At 37.7% G+C, this 20,804-nt stretch overlaps 2 protein-coding genes across 2 annotated transcripts; both read left to right on the top strand.

Annotated features, from left to right (window-relative positions):
• Positions 1-5,772, top strand: PTCRA (pre T cell antigen receptor alpha). The gene is made up of 3 exons (XM_058163707.1): positions 1-1,481; positions 2,026-2,070; positions 3,556-5,772. Exons 1-3 carry the CDS (start codon positions 1,124-1,126, stop codon positions 3,690-3,692), a joined length of 540 nt encoding a protein of 179 aa, XP_058019690.1. The 5' UTR covers positions 1-1,123; the 3' UTR covers positions 3,693-5,772.
• A 6,136-nt stretch (positions 5,773-11,908) lies between these two features.
• On the top strand, positions 11,909-18,284 carry CNPY3 (canopy FGF signaling regulator 3). Its single transcript, XM_058165107.1, has 6 exons — positions 11,909-12,112; positions 13,635-13,758; positions 14,051-14,147; positions 14,280-14,402; positions 15,642-15,759; positions 16,953-18,284. The coding sequence occupies exons 1-6, from the start codon at positions 11,995-11,997 to the stop codon at positions 17,177-17,179; spliced, it is 807 nt and encodes a 268-aa protein (XP_058021090.1). The 5' UTR covers positions 11,909-11,994; the 3' UTR covers positions 17,180-18,284.
• The last annotated feature ends 2,520 nt before the right edge of the window (positions 18,285-20,804 follow it).

Here is a 20,804-nt window from a genome sequence, read left to right on the forward strand (position 1 = left end):
GGCTGGGAAAAACCTCTCCTTAAATACAGTTTAGCCGGAGGCTTCAACCAATCAGCAACGTGCTTTTTTCCCGCCAAAACGTTTAAAGATACATTACAGTATTGATGCTTTTGAATTTTGGTGTTGGAGAAGATTCCTGAGAATAAGTAGACAGCCAAGAAAACAAACCAATAGATCACTGAATAAATGAACCCCAAGGTCTCACTTGAGGCACAAATGACCAGACTCAAATTATCCTACTTTGGATATATCTAGCTCTCTAGAAAAGACTCTAATGCTAGGAAAGGAGGAAAGAAAGAAGAGGATGACTAGCAGCCATGGACCCAAATACAGTGATGACAAATGCACAGTAGTAAAACCAGGTTAGGGGCAAATTGTCATGGAGAAAATCTATCTGTGTGGTCACTAAGAATAAAAAATGATTTGATGGTACATTAACAGTCACTATATATACTGTCCAGGGACAGTTTGAGATGGTTAAAATCAATCAATAAATATGATGTTTACATGTTCCAGTGTTCATATCATCTCTTCATGCTTCAGATAGTTACTTTTTAATACTAGTGCAAAATCTGTGGCAATGGCAATACAAAGAGATAAGCCATTTTGAAAATAGTAAAAAGGAGAGTGACTTAAGCAAAAACCTTGAGGTTTTTGCCAAGCAGCTGTGCAGCTGTTACCAATGGGAAAGGAAAACCGTGGTCAGAAAGAACTTCAGTTGAGTTTGTCAGTTACAAACACACATTTTCAGAAGCATCCTTGTTCCTTGAAATGATGCTGTGGACTTTCCAAGTGAACTTGGCCTGGAGGCCATTTGGACATCTCTTGATCATTGCAGTTCTCCAGCTTCTGATATGTGAGTAAAATTTTCAGAACTTCTTTGGGAAAAAAGAAAGAAAAACAATTGGAAAAACATAGGTGAGTTGCATAAATAAGACAATGGTGTTGGAAGACCTGTAAAATTCTGTGAATGAAGAAAAGTGACTGCACAAGGAGAGGGAAAGGAACTATATTTTTTATGGAAAAAGAGATAAATCCCAGTCAACTTCCAAAAACAACAATAATCTTAATAATGCACTATCATTTCTGTAGGGGAAAATAGTCTTCTAAACTAGTTTTGTGCATGCATCTTTATAATAAACCATTTCTTTGGATAATAGGTCACCACTCCTTAGGTCTATTTTCAACTCTGACACCACCACTCTATCTGGAAATAAATGGTGAAAGAAAGACCCTGTTTGTATGTTTGGTGAATGATGTCTCGGAGAACTCACTGGGAGTCATTTGGTTTTCCAATGGAAATGGGAGCATGTTAGACTCTTACACTTATGGAATTTTCAAGGAAGAAGATGGCTCTTTCAGCGCAATCGCACAAATTTCCATACCCAGCAAAGAATTTGAATCATGGAATATTGTCATTTGCTCAGTTGCACAAAATCAAAACTCAAGAATATGGAACACTATTTCTCTACAAATCTCTGGTATTTATCAAAGGGGGAGGGAACTATTTAAGTGTAAAAAATTACACTAAATTATAATATGACAATTATTCATAAATTGGATTAATTCTGATTTAAAGACTTAATTTTGCTTATTAAATAAAGCAGAGTTGGCTACTTTAGCATGTCATGATGAGCCACAAAATTATTGCTTACAAGTGCGCCTGAATTCACAAAACAAGCAAAAACCAAACACTCTGGGGCTTCGCTTCTCAAAATAAAGTAATAAATTAATTTGTGCATATAAATAAATAACAACTTTATTAGGGTTGGCCAGGCCAGAAATAGATATATCAGTTATCTCTAATAACTGAAGTGGGTGCTTAAAAGTTTGTGAAGTCTTCTGAATTTTCAATATTTCTGCATAAATATTACGTAAAACACAATCTATTCTCCCACAAGTCTAAAACCTAGATGAAGAGAACTTGGTTAAAAACCAATCTTTTCATTAACTTGAAAAAGAATTACTTGGAAGCTCTAAGGATTCAAGAAAATCATGTTTCATACTTACTATTTTTTTTTCCAGAAGAGCAACATATGGATGATCTATGTCTGTATGAAAGTCAAGGAGGTAAACACAGAATATTTCCTTATTTTACAAGTAGTCAGTTTCCAGAGGGAGCTACTTTGTTTCATTTGATCATTTTTTTATGGACCATTCATTTGGTTATTATGATCTATCTTTTCTCAGGCAACAGAAAGGCTGCCCTTGTAGAGTATTCAGAAACTTCCAACTGGTGGAAATGTGGCTGCAAGAGTAATAAATGGTGCCGACCAGGGGTGGATTTCAAAACCCATCACTACTGGTTTGCTTGTGGGCGCATTCGCGCGTGACACTTCTGCACATGCGCAGAAGCATCTGGGCGGGTGGATGAAGCCTCCCACCGCTGCCACCGGTTCGCCCGATCCGGGGTGAACCGGTAGCAACCCACCACTGGTGCCGACTACATGGCATGTGTAGCACCACTATTCCATGAGCTGCACTAATTGCTGGTGTGTTTCCAGGTGTAATTCAAGGTGCTTATCCCCTTTAAAGCCCTATGTAGCTTGATACTGGGTTACCTGAGTGACTGTCCTTTTCCATAAGTTTCTCTCCATCCAATCCAACAGACTGGGCATGCTGTAGATTCCAGCAGCCAAGGAGTATCAGCTGCCAGGAACTAGAAGACAGCTTTTTTTAATGTAGTCCTGCCTTATGGAATATTCTCCCCTCAGAAATTAAAATGGCCCAAATCCTGCTGGCTTTTTGCAAAGCTGTAAAAACTTGACTGTGTTCCCAGGTCTGGGGCTTGGAATGTATTAAGGGCCCCTTTACTTAGCTTTACTATTAGTTGATTAATCACCACAGCTACTATTTGTACTTATTGATTTTGTGGATGTTTAATCTTTTTAATGTTTTTTTAATTGTTTTATAATTTTAAAATTGTAATCTGCCCAGAATCACTTAGTTGAGTTGGGCGGCTATGGAAATTGAATAAATAAATAAATCATTCCAAATAAAACCTATTGAGGTTTAACTAATTCACAGAATGTTATCAGAATGTTACATGTCTTAATACTATATTTTTGTTTACCTGATTTCTATGTGACTAAAATACCATAGCTAAAGAAGCAGATTAAAATAATATTTATGATTTTTCAACCAACAGAGCAAATGACTTGCAAAACTGTAGTGACACACATTCACAATTTACTGTACAGCAGTGCTTCTCAATTATTTTCTGTCATGCCCCCCTAGGAAGAAGAAAACATTTTTCGCGCCCCCCTGCGCGACTGTAAACATGGGGCTTAGCTTGTTATGACAGTGTTTGCCGAGGTCCAATGCGCCCCCCTTTACGGAGCCTCGCGCCCCCCCTGGGGGGCCCACCCCACTATTTGAGAAGCACTGCTGTACAGTAATACATCCTGGTTCTGAATTTGTAATTTAAAGTAAGTTCAAAGAAATAGCTAATAAAAGCAATGAATGTTTCATTTGAGAAAATCAGGACCAAAAATGTCTGAGTATCTGCTACAAATATTGCTCTATAATACAGTTCTTGTTTGCTTTTTATTGTAGTGGAGGAACAGATGTTGTCTACTGAAATTCTGCATAATCGCACACAAGAATTACATCTTCTGGCCATCAGAACTTTGCTGTTCAAGTTCCTAATGTTTAATGTACTGATGACCTGCTGCATCCTTTACAAAAGATAAGCAAAACTGTAGTGCATTGTTACTATAAGCTCAAATTATTAAAAAATGAAAATAACTGCTAAGGCTATTTTTAAAATGCATGAAATGCTTCAAAGAATCTGGATCAGACTGCTTCAAACAGCAATGAACTGAAATTGAACACCTGTTTATCAGATATGCTATGAATGTAGCACAAGGTAGATTACAGCACCCTTGAAGTCACTTCCAATCCTATTGTTTTGTGATGTCCATTCAGAATTCCACAATCATAAGAAAGTATCCAGTTATTAACTCCCAGGTTCCAGCAACTGGATGATGAAGGCAATCTTTGTCAAAACTTTTAATAAGGGAGAACTCTGCATTTGATGACCTCAAGACATATCGGACTGATTCCATGTTGCTGCTTAATTAGAATTAATGCAATGTAAGAATTTAAAATGTGCTTATTAAACCATGTATGATTCATTAAAGCATCATCAACATCTTTTTTTCAGGCTTCTGTGGAAGTTTGAAAAAAGATGAACATGCATTAAGGCAGTGTTTCTCAATCTCAGCAACTCTTAAGATGTATGGACTTCAACTGCCAGAATTTCCCAGCCAGCATCCCCCTTTCTCCATTCTGTGGGTCCCTTAGTCACTTGGGGTAGAGATGGATGCTTTGTTCATTGGTGCTTTTTTCTCTCTCAATAAAAGCTTTGATGTCCTTGCTTGAGGTGTTTTTCTTTTCATGAGCCATTTTGCAGGGAGCATCCTAAGAATTGGGGAAATGGAGAAGGGAATGAAATCCTTTTTAGTTCTCCCATTGGCATCTTATCTTCTGCCTTTTATGCACCTGCAGGGGAAGGAAGGAAAACTGGTTGCTAGAAAGTATTCTTAGATTAGAGTACTACAAACATGGAGATTGTTGAAAAAAGAAACATGGAAAAATGACAAAACAGGTAGAGGCAACTGGAATGAGAGGAGTAAATTTTTGTGTGGATCAGGACTTGGCATACTGCTAGGTTTTTTTTCCTTCTCTCCATTTTCCTCCCTTACCCTCACTATTGTCTCTCCTGCCAACAGGGAAGGAGCTAAGTCTAAATATTAAGACCCCTTTCTAACATTAGCTTAGTACAATAGTGCAGTAGCTTATGAAATGCCAGGCATTTCCTGGAGAAAGTACATGACAGTTCCATATTCCCAACTGCTGACTTGTGACCCAGTTAATATGACTGCATGCTGCCAGATATACTGGCAAAGATAAGTAGGTCAACAACTATTTGTTATCATTTGTATCACAGTAATATGACAAATGAAGAGTTAGAAAAATGAATTGAGGGCAGGCATCTGCAGATTAGGAAACCTAAAGTTTACACTTGTAGTAACCGTAGAATAGTAACCTATTTAATTGTGGCATAGGGAGATTTCAGTTTTAGTGCTACAAGCTTATGGAACAATTGTTTGACTTTTAGTTTTCCTCAACATCCAAAATACTTTTACACAATACAGTGGATCCAAAAACAGCTAATCACATTTTAATTTAGCAGACTATGCAGATACAGTCAATATGATTAGATTAAAATTTAGTGTTTTATACAAAGTCAGTAAATTTGATTAATTAAATCAATTATGGCTAGATTAATTATGAGTAAGCATCTTCCACAAATATAGCTACATGCCTATAATGGGAGAGCCCCCTACATCCTTCCAAATGACCTCAGCTTTAACTTCCACCAACTCCAGCCAGCATTGTCAGTTGTGGAGTCAGTGTGCATTGCGAGGTACAAAATCTGAACAGTAATTCGGCCCTGTAAATCCTTGGTCAGACAACTGAGTCAACTGTCAACAGTTTTCAATACACATACAAAGCAAGAGGAAGACATAACCTAATCAAGAGGAAGACTTAACCTAATCAAGAGGAAGACATAACCTAATATGGCAGTTGGGGAAAGAGATAACCTAATATGGCAGTTGGGGAAACAGATACTTAGGATAACAATACCTGCTACGTGACAATTGTATAGTCATGCTTTACCTGTTTGCTACTCAATAAAAGGTGTGCGCTCAGAGCAATCTGGGCTCACCCCATCCAGAGAGAACCATGGTGTCTGAGTCTTTATTGGGAAGGTAGCCCGTGTTCCTAACACGCACCCTTGCGAGGGCCTGATCCATTTGCAAACAGCATCCTCATGGGACCCTACCGAGTCAGCGAAGAAGACCCACCCTAGATGACAACGACGCAACAACTGGGAGCTCGTCCGTGGATTCTTCTTGACTCCAAGGTGTGATCTCTGTCTAGAGATACACTTCCTTCACTCCTATTACTTCGCACCTGGAATAGGCTACGTACACGTAAGTAATGGGCTCCTCACTTTCCAAAGTTTCGTCAGTTCATAGGGACGAACTTTATTCTTTAGTGAAGAAGACTAACTGTTTGCAAAAAATTAATGGCACCACTGTATATCCTCTTTCTAAAAAATCTCTCAATCAATTTCTTCTCTATGTGATTCTTCATTGTCCTGCCTATCCCCAGGAGGGTACCTTGCGTCGTTCCTCTTGGGAGCGATTAGGCAAATATCTTTATGAACACCCCAGGGCACCAACTGAAATCTTAACCACATGGAGGGTGGTCATGGCTGCTCTTACTATCCTTTATCCTTCCACTTCTACATTACCTGAGTCCAATACAAAAGTATTGGCACCTCTCGAACCTCTGTCTGATCCCCCTTCTTACGACTCTGTTTCTCCTTCCGCCCCTAATTCTTCTGAAATTTCCTCTTTACAAACTGTTTGTGCCCCTCCAACTCCTTCCTTTCCCTACTCCTCCCTTTCCCCCCTCTCTGAACCTTCAAAGCATATTGAGCTAGAAATTAAATCTGTGCTTGCTGTCCCTTCAGCCCCTTGTCTTCAACTCTCAAAGCATATTGAGCCAGAAGTTAAACCTATACCTGCTTCTTCCATCTCTGCTTTGAAAACTGCCTCCTTTCCCCTGCCTGCCTCCCTTCCCCCAGAGCACCCCTCCCTTTCCCCCATGGGTGCGATCACTCAGACTAATCAGCAACTGATTTGGTTCAATTACTTCTTTATATTTGGAAACAATCTGGAAAAGAATTTGCTCAGTGACTATATGGAAACAATTGGGAACTTATTTCCATGAAAGTCCAAGAGCCCCTGTAAAAATTCTGTCCAAGTGGCTCATGGACCTTGAATGCCTTATTTTACACGAAGTCACTTAAACAGTTTGTCAAGACCTCTGCCTTATCAAAAATGACTTAAAAGGATCCACAATCACAGTCATGATTTAAACTGCTGAGTTTTCTCAGACAACGTTCCCCAGGTCTGTAAATGTTGTTTGATGATGTGTGTGCGTATGTGATCATTTTCAGACCTGCATAAGAGTTGTAGAGATAATTGTGATGCTTGATTTGCATGGAATGTGTGTATGTGCAAAACTCATTGAAAAGGTGTGAGATTTCTGTGTTGTCTTTTGGATTTGCAAGAAATGTGTGCATGTGCATGTGTGAGAAATTGTCTCTGCATGTGTGCATGTGTGTGTGTATCTGTCTGCATAAATTCCGTATGCAAGCAGCCAGGTACTTTCGGAAAAAACTATTTTTTTTTTCCTTTTACAAGCAAGTGAGTTACTTTTGGACATTTTTTTCTCTTCAAATGCATGAGAGTGTCTTTCCAGTGAGTTACTTTTAACTTTTTTTTCTCTGCCCTCGCTGGCTTATCTTAACTACCCCCCCTTCATTCCTTGTAGTGCCAGGGAAGAGGGTGGGTGAGGGGGGAGAACCATTCACCCCCCCTCCATTTTTTTTTCTCTGCTGAGCCTCTGAGTCTGAGAAGGGAGGGACAAATAGGCTCTTTGGAGCTTTGCTTTTCACTGATTTGGAATTTCTTCATCTGCATAAAAGCCCTGCAGATATAATTTCCTTTCAACCCTGAAAACAATTTTGATTTTAAATTTCAATCCTGAAAACAATTTTGATTTTAAAATTTTAACCCTGCATACAATTTTGATTTTAATTTTAATTTTTAATTTTTCTGGATTCTGGAACCTTTTGAGGTTTAAACTGCCTGATTAAACCTATACATTTATAAATGTTTTCAAAGCACTGAGCTGACTCAAAATGTTTCATTTAGTTTTGTATTTTTGAAGCTGTTAACATACATAATAAGAGTTGGAAGGGACCCTTGGAGGTCTTCTAGTCCAACCCCCTGCCCAGGCAGGAAACCCTACAGCATTTCAAACACATGGCTATCTTCTTATGTATGGATGCAATTTTTTTTAAGCAGAAGTCTTTTTTTTGGGAAATGCACTCAGGTTTTCCACATAAACAGACTCACCCAAAAGCTTACAAAATGTTTTTCTTTTTTGAATCAGACTGAAGGTGCCTCTTATTTGCTGTTTGTATTGTTTATCTTTATTTTTTAGCAGCACAGTTTTAGGAAGCAGTTCCTTAGCAGCAGTTCCTGTTTTAGGAACTATTTCAGAGATAAATTAGAAAGTTACAGGATGTGAAGAGAGATTTAGAAGGATGAGCAGATACTAGTGCTGTGAAAGATTTAATTTGTTAATGAAGCTGAAATAAAAGTTTAATGTTAGGAGTTAGGAGTTAGAAAAGTTTGTTTTTGGAAGTTTTTGATAGTATGAATTTGTTAGTGAACAACTTCCACACATGAATAAAAAGGGTGGGAGTTGGGTTTTTGTTGATTCTTTGTCTTTTTCTCTGTCCTCCACATAGTACCTTTGTTAAAAAACAAAACTGAGATTTGTATGTAAACCCCCTCCCCAAGTTGTGTCATCTCTTCTTTGTCCCTGCTTTTATGTGGGTATGAATTTTAAAAGATGCTGGAAAGAAGAAAAATGACTTTTCCTCCAGGATGGACCGGCTACCTAGACAGGGTGAAGAACAGAGTTCAACTTTCTTTCTTCTCTGTACTTTTGTTTAAATGATTTCACCTGTTCATTTCCTTCCTGAATCCAGCTACCTTTTCTCATATAGAAATATATTGTATTAGTTTATCTGTTCAATGATGATGTTTGCTGTTTCTTTTTCAGTTCTACCTGCAAGCTCTCTATTCCCCCTTGGCCCCCTCCCTAATCCTCCAACAATGCCTTTTCTCACCCAGAAAAAGAGGAGGAGGGGACCCCTTCTCATGTCTTTTAAACATGTAACGATCAAAAGACTTTTTAAGACAGTTGTTTCTTTCTTGTTTTATGTATTCATGTAAAATTTGTATTTTGAGATTTCTGTCAGCAGCGAACATCCAAATCAACGGTGAGACCTTGTGAGTCCCTGGTCGACATATCTGTCCCTACCATCAAAAGATTGACGGCAATTGACTCTTTTCTTCCTACAAGAGACATCTACCGCTCCTTTGGCCTTCTCTTCTTCCAAGAAGGTGGATTGTGTGTGGTTTTAAAGGAAGACTGCTGCTTCTATGCTGACCATCTGGCATTGTACAGGACTCAAAGAAAAAACTAAGAGACTTAACTTTGATATGGTTTACAAGCTATTATAGTTGTAGTTGGTATGATTGCATTAGGATGTATAATTTTACCTTGTATTCTACCTATTTTTGTTAGAACAATTTCTAAAAGTTTATCTTTACTGGCTATTGAAGAACTCGAAGATGATTACACCCAAACTGCACCTAACAATTTCTGCCTGGTTGACGAATAAGAAATAGACAAGGATAGTATGGCTAATATTTGTGTTTACACCAACATGAAACTGACTGATTTGTCTGGTCCTAAAAAATAAAAAGAGAGGAGATGTCCCTCTCAATTGTTCAACCTACTGTATTAATGCCACTACAGATTTATATCATCAATGTACTATGTATGTGCCTAAATCAAGAATGTCCTCCAGTTTGCAGTCTCAATCTTTCCATGGAGGGTATGTCACTTTATTCTCCACCATTGTATCAAGATCTTTTTAACGTTTCCCCATGGTTAACCACTTTATTATCTGCTTTAATAGGACCTATTGTGTTGTTATTGCTTGCCTGTACCATGCATCTTAGGACGTATGATACAATTTTTAAAATCTCGCATTCAAGCACTTGACTTGGAGGTTTCTGAAACCAAGGCAAAATTGAATCTGGTAGCTGCTCAGGTTTACGACCCATGCAAACAGCCACTGTTAGCATTTACCTCTGATTCTGATATAGAGGATGACAATTACCTTTCACAAAAAACCTTGCTCACTGACATGGAAGGTGCCGACCTTAAAGGGCCTGCTCCGGCCATGCAGAGTTATGCAATGGAATCTATCAAATATGATTGTCTCGAGCAATTTTAAAATAAAATAAAAAAGGAGGAAATGTGGAGTCAGTGTGCATTGCGAGGTACAAAATCTGAACAGTAATTCGGCCCTGTAAATCCTTGGTCAGACAACTGAGTCAACTGTCAACAGTTTTCAATACACATACAAAGCAAGAGGAAGACATAACCTAATCAAGAGGAAGACTTAACCTAATCAAGAGGAAGACATAACCTAATATGGCAGTTGGGGAAAGAGATAACCTAATATGGCAGTTGGGGAAACAGATACTTAGGATAACAATACCTGCTACGTGACAATTGTATAGTCATGCTTTACCTGTTTGCTACTCAATAAAAGGTGTGCGCTCAGAGCAATCTGGGCTCACCCCATCCAGAGAGAACCATGGTGTCTGAGTCTTTATTGGGAAGGTAGCCCGTGTTCCTAACACGCACCCTTGCGAGGGCCTGATCCATTTGCAAACAGCATCCCTGCGGGGACCCTACGAGTCAGCGAAGAAGACCCACCCTAGATGACAACGACGCAACAGTCAGTGATGAGTGAAAGAGGAGCTGTAATTCAGGAACATATGAAGGGCCACAGGCAGTATTGGGATTCAGCCAGTTTGCACCACTTCGGGAGAACCGGTTGTTAACTTTCTGAGCAGTTTGGCAAACTGGTTGTTGGAAGAAATCATTTGGGCAGAGAACCGGTTGTTAAATTACTTGAATCCTACCACTGGCCACAGGTTACCTATTATCAGGTTGGTCTATGGAGATTCTCAATCATCCAGGACATGGTTGTCCAACAGGTGCTTTTTCAAGAGACAACTGACTTTTTGGTTTTTCTTTGAAGACGGTTCACTTCTCATCCAAGAAGTTTCTTCACTCTTCAGCTCATGATATTATTGTACAAACCTTATTATCAGGTTTGTACAAGGACTTTATAAAGTTCTTAACATACAGAATGTTTGGTTTCCTTTTGAATTATCATCAAGTGATTTATTTTTATTTATTTTATTTTGTCACAATATATGTAGGTATCATACAAAAAGATTATATAGTATATAAACACATATGAGTAAATATAAGGAGGTATAAGCATATATATATATAGGAAGAAGAAAAGAAAAACAATAGGACAGGAACGGTAGGCACGTTTGTGCGCTTATGCATGCCCCTTATGCTCCTCTTAGGAATGGGGTGAGGTCAATAGTAGAAAGTTTTTGGTTAAAGCTTTTAGGATCATGAGAAGAGACCACAGAGTCAGGTAAAGTATTCCAAGCACTGATGATTCTGTTACAGAAGTCATATTTTCTGCAATCTAGATTAAAGCAGTTGACATTAAGTTTAAATCTATTAGTTGCTGTAGTATTATTGTAATTAAAGCTGATATACTGATATCAGGCTGATATGCTCAGCCTCAGCAGCAAAACGTCTCTGGAGCCTATTTCCAAATAGACTGCCTGCCAGATATATTCAACTGCAACTCTCAGAATTCTCATTTAGTTGCATTATAATTTTTTTTAGGCCAAAACTAGTTAGAAGCACAAAAGAAAGAGGAGGCCCATCTATTTCACATTTTCTTTATTGCTATTTTGAATAAAAGGGAAACCTGAATAATATAAAGAAAGAACACCGAACTTGACCACTGTACAGCACTCTATGGTTCAACATGCCCTGTACTCAATAAGGAAGGAGCACTTCGCCCCGCCCCCCCCGCATTCATCCCGTCTTTTGTAACGAATGGAGTGAGCGTAACAAACAGGGACGGAATCAGACCGGCCAATCAGAGAGTAACGAGGGCAGCACTTCAAGGGTAGAAGGAGGAGAACAAAGCACGCTTATTGGGGAAATGAGAGGCGCTCTGTGAGACTTCGATTGGCTGGCGAGCGAAGCAATCCGAGCCGTCCGTTGGAACGTGCTACGAGTGTGGCCGCAATTGGTTGGTACAGCTGGTTGTTATAGTTACAGTAGAAGAGGCGGATCCCGGAAGCGGAGGGCGGATTGAGAGTATTAGTTCGTGCGGCTGTTGTGCCCGTGGCGGCGTGGCAACCTTAAGGGAGGTCCTCGATGGCTTCGCGGGTTCCGGGCGTCGGTGCTTTATTGGTCTTGCTGCTGGTTCCGGCTGGGCTGGGGGGAGCCGTCGCTGAAGACAGCGACTGGGTTAAATTACCCAATAAATGCGAAGGTGAGCTTGGATTCAGGAGTACGGAGTGAGGAGCGCTGATGGGATCTGGAAGGAGTGGATGAAAAGTCTCAAATCTGCAGCGGCAGTTATTTAAACAGGAGCTTAGACAAGGCAAACTCTTGTCTAGTAAGGTCCAGCTAGGAGGATGATACAAATGCATCATAAAACAGTTATATATGTTTTTTCCAAAGATAGTCCGAGAATGAATGGAGCACCGATCTTGTCTTACTTTTGTTGAAAATGACAGTATTACGTTCTAGTCTTTAAAATGCTACAATGTCTGAAGGTGAAACAATGTTTGGATATAAAGTAATACATTTATCTCCAGCAGCGCTAGATCAATCCCTTCTCCTAATTGCTAGGTATTTTTAACTCGTGACATACAGTGAGATAGTACAATAATTTACGGGATGGGGCAGGCAACAAAATAGGGAGTAGGGAGTAATATTGATTGTTTCCTGATTGCTTAATTGTAGCCTATGACTATCATTAAGTGTTGTACCATTAAGTGTTAAATTTGTAGCCTATGACTATCATTAAGTGTTGTACCTTATGATTCTTGATGAACGTATCTTTTCTCTTATGTACACTGAGAGCATATGCACCAAGACAGTGGTGTGTCCAATCACACTTGGCCAATAAAAAAAATTATATTCTATTCTATTAATTGTGTTTAGAAACTCCTAATATGAGGAAATGTTTATATACTTTGAATGTATTATTACATTTGTTTACTGCCCATTTCTCCACAAGGCAACTAATGTAATCATTAAAATAATGATATTAGTGCTACAAAGTTATTTTGGTGGTGTAAAATAAATGATTTTAATCTGGGAATGATGGGATAACATCCTCATCATGTTTTTTATATTGCAGCCTATTAGCTGCTTGGAGTGTTTAAGAGTAGGCTGGATATAAATGTTGGTAAATAAAATAAATTCTGTGACAGGACTTTCTTACTATAGTGAATGATAGCCATTAAATGATTGTTTTTCAAAGGAGGCTGGGGGTTTTATTTTAAAATTTTATGCTATTAATAGAATGGAAAAGGGATCTGAAAAAATGTCATTAAAATGGGGCCAGATGAGTAAAAAAGAAAAGAGGAACAGAAAGAACTACAGTATGTGCCCATAGTTGTGAGTTTTTAAGGTTTCTGAAGTAGGTAGCACTGTAGTATAAAGAAAGCAAACTGGATTTAGATTGAGAAAATGAGTTCAGCAAAGCTAGTTGTGTGGGCTTATTGGAACAAAGAATGTATATTTTGTTTTATTATATAAAGAATTTCTGTTGTTGTCCAATTGCAAAAGTGTGGCTCTGGTAAAGTATTTAGTACTATGTGTATGTGAATTTTCATTATATCCATGCATAGAGAGTCATTAAGTTTTGCAAATGGTGACACTACTGGACTGCTTTCCAATATGTTCATTGCCATAAGATGGTGGAAATTTGAACATTATTTGTAATATAGCGGATTAGCAGACACAATTACCATTACTAATTGTTTTGAGTTTTGACTATTTAGTTTGCAAGTATGTTGCTTTGGAACTGAAGACTTCCTTCGATGAAACTGGCAAGACCAAGGAGGTGATTGACACGAAATATGGCTTTCTGGATGGCAAGGGATCCAAAATCAAGTACACAAAATCGTAAGTGGAACAAGGTTGTTGAGAAATGCAACAGGTTTTTGTTTGGCTAGTGCTTTAGGATTCACAGAGGAATCCTGGGAATGGATTGAGGTATAAGCAAAATGCTAAAACATGAATTATGAAGTAAAGTCCCATAGTATTTGCAGACAAAAAACTTGGAGGTAGCAAATGGATGATTAAACTGGCCATTTGTCTTCCATAATTAAAGCAACCTGAGTTTTCATTTTCATAGTTGAAATAGTGGACCTACAGAAATATTGTTTAATTTCCCAGCATTCTTTTCTGTCTGCAGGGACATTCGACTGATCGAGGTGACAGAAAACATCTGTAAGAGGCTTTTGGAGTACAATTTGCATAAAGAAAGATCAGGAAGCAACAGATTTGCAAAGGTTTGTAACTTAGAATTCTTCTAGCATTTATTGCATAATTTTTACAAGCATTAACTTGCATTACTTGTTCCTCACTTTCCTTTGACGTTGGCTGCCTTGATGGAAAAGTATTCTTTATTCACTCTATTTTAGGGTATATCTGAGACTTTTGAAACGCTTCATAACTTGGTGCACAAAGGAGTAAAAGTAGTGATGGACATTCCATATGAGTTATGGAATGAAACCTCTGCAGAAGTGGCTGATCTTAAGAAACAGGTATGGTGGTTGAAGAACCTTTATTTTTGTACTGTTATTATTAAAAAAAAGTTCTTATATACCCGCCCAGTTCCACATGATGTTAGATAACTTTGCCTGAGGTTTTCCCTTTCTTTGAATTGACTATTTTTAGCCTTCCACAGCTGCAAGAACATGGAGTGGGTAGGACCTACCTCTTTTCCAATTTGGAGGACTGGGGCTTTAATTCACAGAAGAATGGATGCGGCTGAATGTGTTTATATACCTTAAGTCATTTCTAAAAAATATATCATCAATAATTGCTATTCTGCCTCAAAAGTTCAATATGATGTAATCCGGGGAGGCTCTGAAGGGCCTCAAAAAGAAGAAGTTTCTAAATGGTCAGTTACTTTAAAAAAAATATAATGAAGTATCTCATTAGCTAAAATTTGTTAATCTGAATATTTACAAAGAATTTACAGAAATTGTTTCAGAGGGAGACTGCTGAAGCTTCAGTGGTTTACTAGGTTAACTAGGTTAACTCTTAATCTGCCAATCGCCATTTGGGGAAAAATGTAAATTATATTTCTAAAGACTGGAGACCTTCTGAGTAAGGGGGGGGGTGACTTATCACAAATGGAAGAAGCTCTCCTTTCAAGTAATCTTACGCAACAAAAGCAGTGAAAAACGGAAATCAGCTGTCACTGTACCATATCTCTTGCCTCAAAATGCTTTCCTAACATAGCTGAGCTATCTGTTGCCTGGACTCCATTTTTTAGGGGCCAGGAGAGCAATTCTGAGGCATTATTCTAAAACATAGGTGCTGCCTAAAATGATCCTGTCATACGTAGACATCTGTATATATCAAATAGTGGAAGAGGGGTTTTGACAGATTATTTAAGTGAAAAAAGAGACAGGAGAAGACATTTTCTTGAGGTGCTTAGGTTCCAAAACCCTAACCGTTTGAACCTTTATTGGCATTAGCATTCATTTATAGATTCAGCTTTACAAAAAAAGGAGGCTTTTTAAGATAAAAAATGTAAATCTAGAATTCTAAAAATACTGAAAACGTTACTTCTCTACTCCTTTCTCTTCTGTTATTTTTGGTCTGTTTCTCTTATTCTTCAGTGACAGGATTCTGAGGCACCTGAATACTTATTTTATAACAAATGAAATTATCTACAGGATGTGAAAAGATGTGGTGTGAAACCTTGGGTTTGTAGCTTTCTCTGGAGAGTTGTACTGTAATGATTTTGGTTTCCCTCTCACTTTGTCTGCTAGTGTGAGACAATGGTCGAAGAATATGAAGATGTGATTGAAGATTGGTATAAAAATCATCAACAAGAAGACATCTCCCAGTTTCTATGTGCAAATCATGTGTTGAAAGGAAAGGACGCCAGTGAGTTTCCCTTTCATGGAATTGATTAATGTGGGTGGCTGGGATCTAGGGATCCTTGTGCAGCACAGCCCCATCTCCCCCCCCCGCCCCCCCAGATGGGAAACATGTTTTTCTGTGCAGTGTCAAACTCTGCATCTGGGGCAGGACGAAAGATATAAAAATAGGTTGGAATAATAATCCATTGGATTCCATGGATAGCGCTCTCTTTCTTTCAGAAAAGGGAACCACATATTTTCTCCTAAAAAAATTATGCTGAGTTCAGCCTTTAAAACAACTGGGTAACCAAGTCTGCCTAGGCCCATCATGGGCCTTCCTTTAACGTAGTGAAAGTGTTCTGGTTAGGAAACAAGAACTGACATAGTCGAAGAGATAGACGTCTGCCCCTTCACTACACTTTATGAAGAACACAATGATGCCTGGTTGCTCATGCCACATGGGAAAAAGTGTGGCTTATTTAGTTTTAGTTTTTTTAATTCTTTTTTTTTAATAATCTATTTTTAAAATTCATACCCTATAATTAAAATAAACCATGACTTATTTCGGGGTGCGATTCCTATTCTTTGGCACATTAGAATGATTTTAAGATTGGCTGGACACTAGAGTTCTAGTGTTTGCGAATCAGAGTAATTAGAATAAATTAATGAATTTCCTTTCTCAGACCTTTATGAAAACGTATATTAAAAAGAATTACTACCCTTAAAACCAAGATAGTCACTGAGAACTGCTTCCTATTTTTGTTGCTAAGGAAAAAGAGGTAAATAAATTTTAATAATTTAACAATTCTTCTTTTAAAATTTCTTTTCTTTATGTCTGAGAAGGATGGAATTAAAAGCCAATTTTATTCATAGGTAGATTTCATTAATTAAAAGGAAGTGACGACTTAATCAGGGTATAATGTTAATAGTTTCAGTTGTAGATAATGCAAAGTTTTGCTATGCTTAGTTTTAACCTTTGATCCGTTTACCAGAATTGACAGCATTTTTAGGCCCTGTCTTTCCTAAATGTCACATCTTCACAATAGTTCTGTGAAATATTAACCTGGAATCAACTCGGCAGTCTCGGGAACAAGTAATTTAAACTGAATGGAAATTGTGAAGATTGAGAGAGAAAGAAAAAGAGTGATGTTTAAGTCAGAACAGAGGGAAGTGGCAGTTTGACGATATTTTAGGAACTGTTCTTGTCCTTTTTTCTAGGCTGTCTGGCAGAAACGTGGACTGGGAAAAAAGGAGACATGGCAAATACAAGGCAGAAGACCAAGAAAAAGGAAGGCAAGGCAAAAAAGCCTTCAAAAAATAAAAAACGCTCCAAGGCTGATCAAGAAAGAGAAAACATGCAACCATTAGAGTCACCTGATCAGACTGAAAAGGAAGATGATGATCAGAAGCTGGCTTCACTTTCACACAGCACAGACGAACTGTAGGATCTTCAGACTCATGTTCCAGCCACATTTGTCTTGTGGGTTTGCAAGCTTGTATTTGGACCACGGAGAATTGCTGTGGCCCATGGGAGTTGCAAGAAGATCCATATTGTTGTGAAGGGGAAGTGAAGAAATGGGCAATGATCATGGTCACCTGAAATTAAATTTTTCAGTATTACTACACCTCAGCAAAGGCAAGGTACAGGAAGCCAGCTTGTTACTTGTATTCTTTGATGGACAGTCAAATTAGAAGTGCTGTGGAAGATGCAGTTGAGCTGTTGACTATCTAGTCTATGTGGCCTGCCTTTGGAAACTGAGTTTGTTGCCCTCATTAATTCCCTATCCCATCGCTTTTGACTTTGGCTTACTGGACAACATTGGTGAAAAAAGAGAAATGAAAAGAAAAGCATAAATGAAAACACCCTGATCCTGTGGCAGCTCATTTTCCTGTCATATTCCTGGATTTGGCTGAAATCTGACAGGTCTTTAACTTGTACATTCGATTAGGGGGTGAGATGCATTTACTGCTGTCCTTCCTTATGAAACAGAACAAGGTTCATTTGGGAGGAAGTGAGAATGACGGTTTTGTCGGGATAAAGGGCATTAGGTTTCTCTTCTGTTTCTTTTTTTAAAGTTATTACAGTAAGGAATCAATTCTGTCATTTCAATAAGAGGAGCATATACAGATATCTTTGTTGATTCTTCCAATCCCCAAAATTTGTTTCTGGACATACCAGTCATGCTTACCATTTTCTGAAGTTTTTGGTTTGTTTTTTTTAAAATAAAAATGTAGAGTATTTTTTGCATAATTTGTGTTTCATTTAGTTGCTGCACTGACCCTGCATATCTGTTCCAGATAATGCACCTATTATCTCTGTTAGGTGTTCAGAGTGATGTAACACTGTTTCTTCAAGGGATGGAAAGGAATGAGATAGCCAACGACCTCCAGGTGCAAAGTTGTCAACTAAAGATTATTTTCAGACTGAGGTCACTTGCTTGCTTCATGTATGAATCATTTACGCGTTCTGTTATTAATTTTTATTGGACAAAACATATTTGTGGAGTTGCTGAAAAGTATTAAAATAAAGGTGGTGTCCTGTAAGAGGAACAGTTGTCTCTCACTTGTTTCACACATTATACTAGGTCATAAAGTGATTTGTATATCACTGTTTATGACTTAGAATGTTGTGACCATTGTAGATTTAATAAATATTTATAAACACACATGATTTAGCACAATGTGTGAACCCAGCCCAAGGCCTGCAAATTTTATTCCTTTGCCATGAGTTGAAAAAGAATTGTGGCATGTCAGAGTGAAGTGATCAAATGGATAACTACTTCTTTAAGCCAGGAATGAACACCTGCGTGTAGCTATCTGGCCTTTCATTTTGTACTCAAACCATTTTTCATATTCTCGTACTTCAAGTAGAACAAACTGGAGTGTGTCTTGCTTATAAGATATAACAGAAGAGGGTGAGCAAAATGGTAAGAGAAGCTCCTTACAGTGTGCAATTTTTGCAGATTTGCCTTTCATTTCAGGACTTTTCTTACAAGAAAAGACAGCCAGCCTTTACTTTAAGATTAGAGTTTGCTGCAATTCAGAACATTCCCTTTTAGAATGAATTCCCTTTTCTTTAGGAATGGCTGCTATATACGAGCTGCAAAATCCGGACTACCTTTAGATAGTGACAAAGATACAAAAGCTTGTAACATTTTGCTGCATTTTGTTAATCATCTGGATTTTTGCAGCCCACATCTGGTAGCCCTATATTTACAGGGGCTTTTCACTATTTAATCTGTTGTAACAGAGATTGCCCTTTTCTCTTAGTACCTTTTTTTTCAGGCATCTGAAATATTTGTAATGCCATTTATACATCCCCCCCCCACGTTCCTTTCAGGACAAGTGTGCTGCAATCCGACTTGTGTGACTACTTTCTTGCTATAGAAATAATGGCCTTTTAATGTACAAGAGTTGTACATTATGTACAACTATGTATCCTGGACCTAGGTTTCAATCTCTAAATATTTTATCTTGTCATTTGACATTTCTTTTTTTATTAAAAGGTTTTTTTTGCAATATAAAATAGAAATAGAATAAAGACAGTGAGAAAAGGGGGGTAAGAAAAGGGGGATAAAATAAGGAAAGAAAAAGAAAAGAAAAAAACAGCAATGACTCCCAGTGTCTCTCAGTGCTATGTTACATAATACAGTCACAATGCTAACTTTTTATTTATCTAAAACAGTAAATACTAACCATTTCTATAACCATTATCTACTTAATCAAAATCCAAAATCAAAATTGCATTTTCTTTTCTCTTTCAAAAGTCCGAAGGTGATTTTCCAAATGGAAACAAAACTATTTACCGGTAGGTTTTTTTTCCCTAATGAACAGAGTTAACTTTGCTATCTCTGCCAGTTCCACAATCTTTTCAGTTCATTCCTCTTTTGGGAGTCAATGCCTCTTTCCATTTTTGAGTATATGGGATTCTTCTGCCATCAAGATACATAATAACAAAGTTTCAATTTTTTTCTTTATCCAGTAGTCCTAAAGAAAAACTTCTGGTTTCCATTGTAAGTCCATTTTAAAGATCTTCTGAATTAAAACATGGAACTATTCCCAATATTTGTTTGCCTTCTAACACATCTACCATGTATGGTAAAAAAGTACCCTCCATACAGTTATATTTCTGGCAAACATTCAAAAGACCTTTGTACATTTTAAATTATTTATCAATCTGGCGTTAAATACCACAGGTATGTCATTTTATAAAAGTTCTCTTTAATGTTATAGTTCAAAGAATATTCCAGTCCTTTGGTCCATATATTTTTCCCATTGGTCCAGAATATTATAGTCAAAATTTCTTTCCATTGAAACATACAATGCTTAACATATTCACTTTCTAAATTCAACTCTGTAGCATTTTATATGCATTAGATATAAGGTGTTCATAACTGGTACATGTGGCATTTCAAAAAGAACCACAGAGACACTGATTATTTTATCATAGTTATGTTACTGAGAATACTTAGCTTGTTTGGCTAAGCTACATAGAAATTAGCTAGGTAGTAGCATCTAACCAATATTGTCTGATATCAGAAATTAACCAAGATCAGATCTGATTAGTACTTGGATGCAGGAATATCTGGAAAGTCCCGTGGTGTATGCTTGTCTACATTGTTGAAGAAAAATTCTGGAAAAATTAAGTGGCAAATAATTTGTATATTGTGAACTAAACTGCATGGATTCAGTCCATGAAAGTCACCAAGAGTTGAACTTTAGTTGAAGGAATCTACTTTTTTTTAGTTTGCTTTTCCAGGGTTAAAATTCATTCTGGATTTTTTTTCAGATCTAAACTGAATTACTGTGGAGATCTTGGTTCATCATCTTTTTCTGTGAAGTGCAAGTCAAGGTATCACCATTCCTGTCTCTCTCACAGTATATTTGTCTCAATTTTATGCAGAATTACTGAATACTTTGGCTTCTGATACACTTAATTTGCCTAATAATGCTTAAAATTATGACCAGCAAGGGCAACACATTTTTAATTATTTTTATACTACTGTAGTTCTGGGGTTTCTCTGCTTATAATTAGCTTTTTCCTGTACTTTAAGAATAGATTTGAAGATC

This window comes from Ahaetulla prasina, chromosome 1, assembly GCF_028640845.1.
Source record: "Ahaetulla prasina isolate Xishuangbanna chromosome 1, ASM2864084v1, whole genome shotgun sequence".
NCBI lineage: Eukaryota > Metazoa > Chordata > Lepidosauria > Squamata > Colubridae > Ahaetulla > Ahaetulla prasina.

Coding starts and splice junctions, on each gene's coding strand:
- CNPY3 (XM_058165107.1), top strand. CDS start 11,995: ATGGCTTCGCGGGTTCCGGGCGTCGGTGCTTTATTGGTCTTGCTGCTG. Junction 12,113..13,634: donor ATTACCCAATAAATGCGAAG/GTGAGCTTGGAT, acceptor TTGACTATTTAG/TTTGCAAGTATGTTGCTTTG. Junction 13,759..14,050: donor AAAATCAAGTACACAAAATC/GTAAGTGGAACA, acceptor TTCTGTCTGCAG/GGACATTCGACTGATCGAGG.
- PTCRA (XM_058163707.1), top strand. CDS start 1,124: ATGCATCTTTATAATAAACCATTTCTTTGGATAATAGGTCACCACTCC. Junction 1,482..2,025: donor TATTTCTCTACAAATCTCTG/GTATTTATCAAA, acceptor TTTTTTTTCCAG/AAGAGCAACATATGGATGAT. Junction 2,071..3,555: donor TCTGTATGAAAGTCAAGGAG/GTAAACACAGAA, acceptor TTTTTATTGTAG/TGGAGGAACAGATGTTGTCT.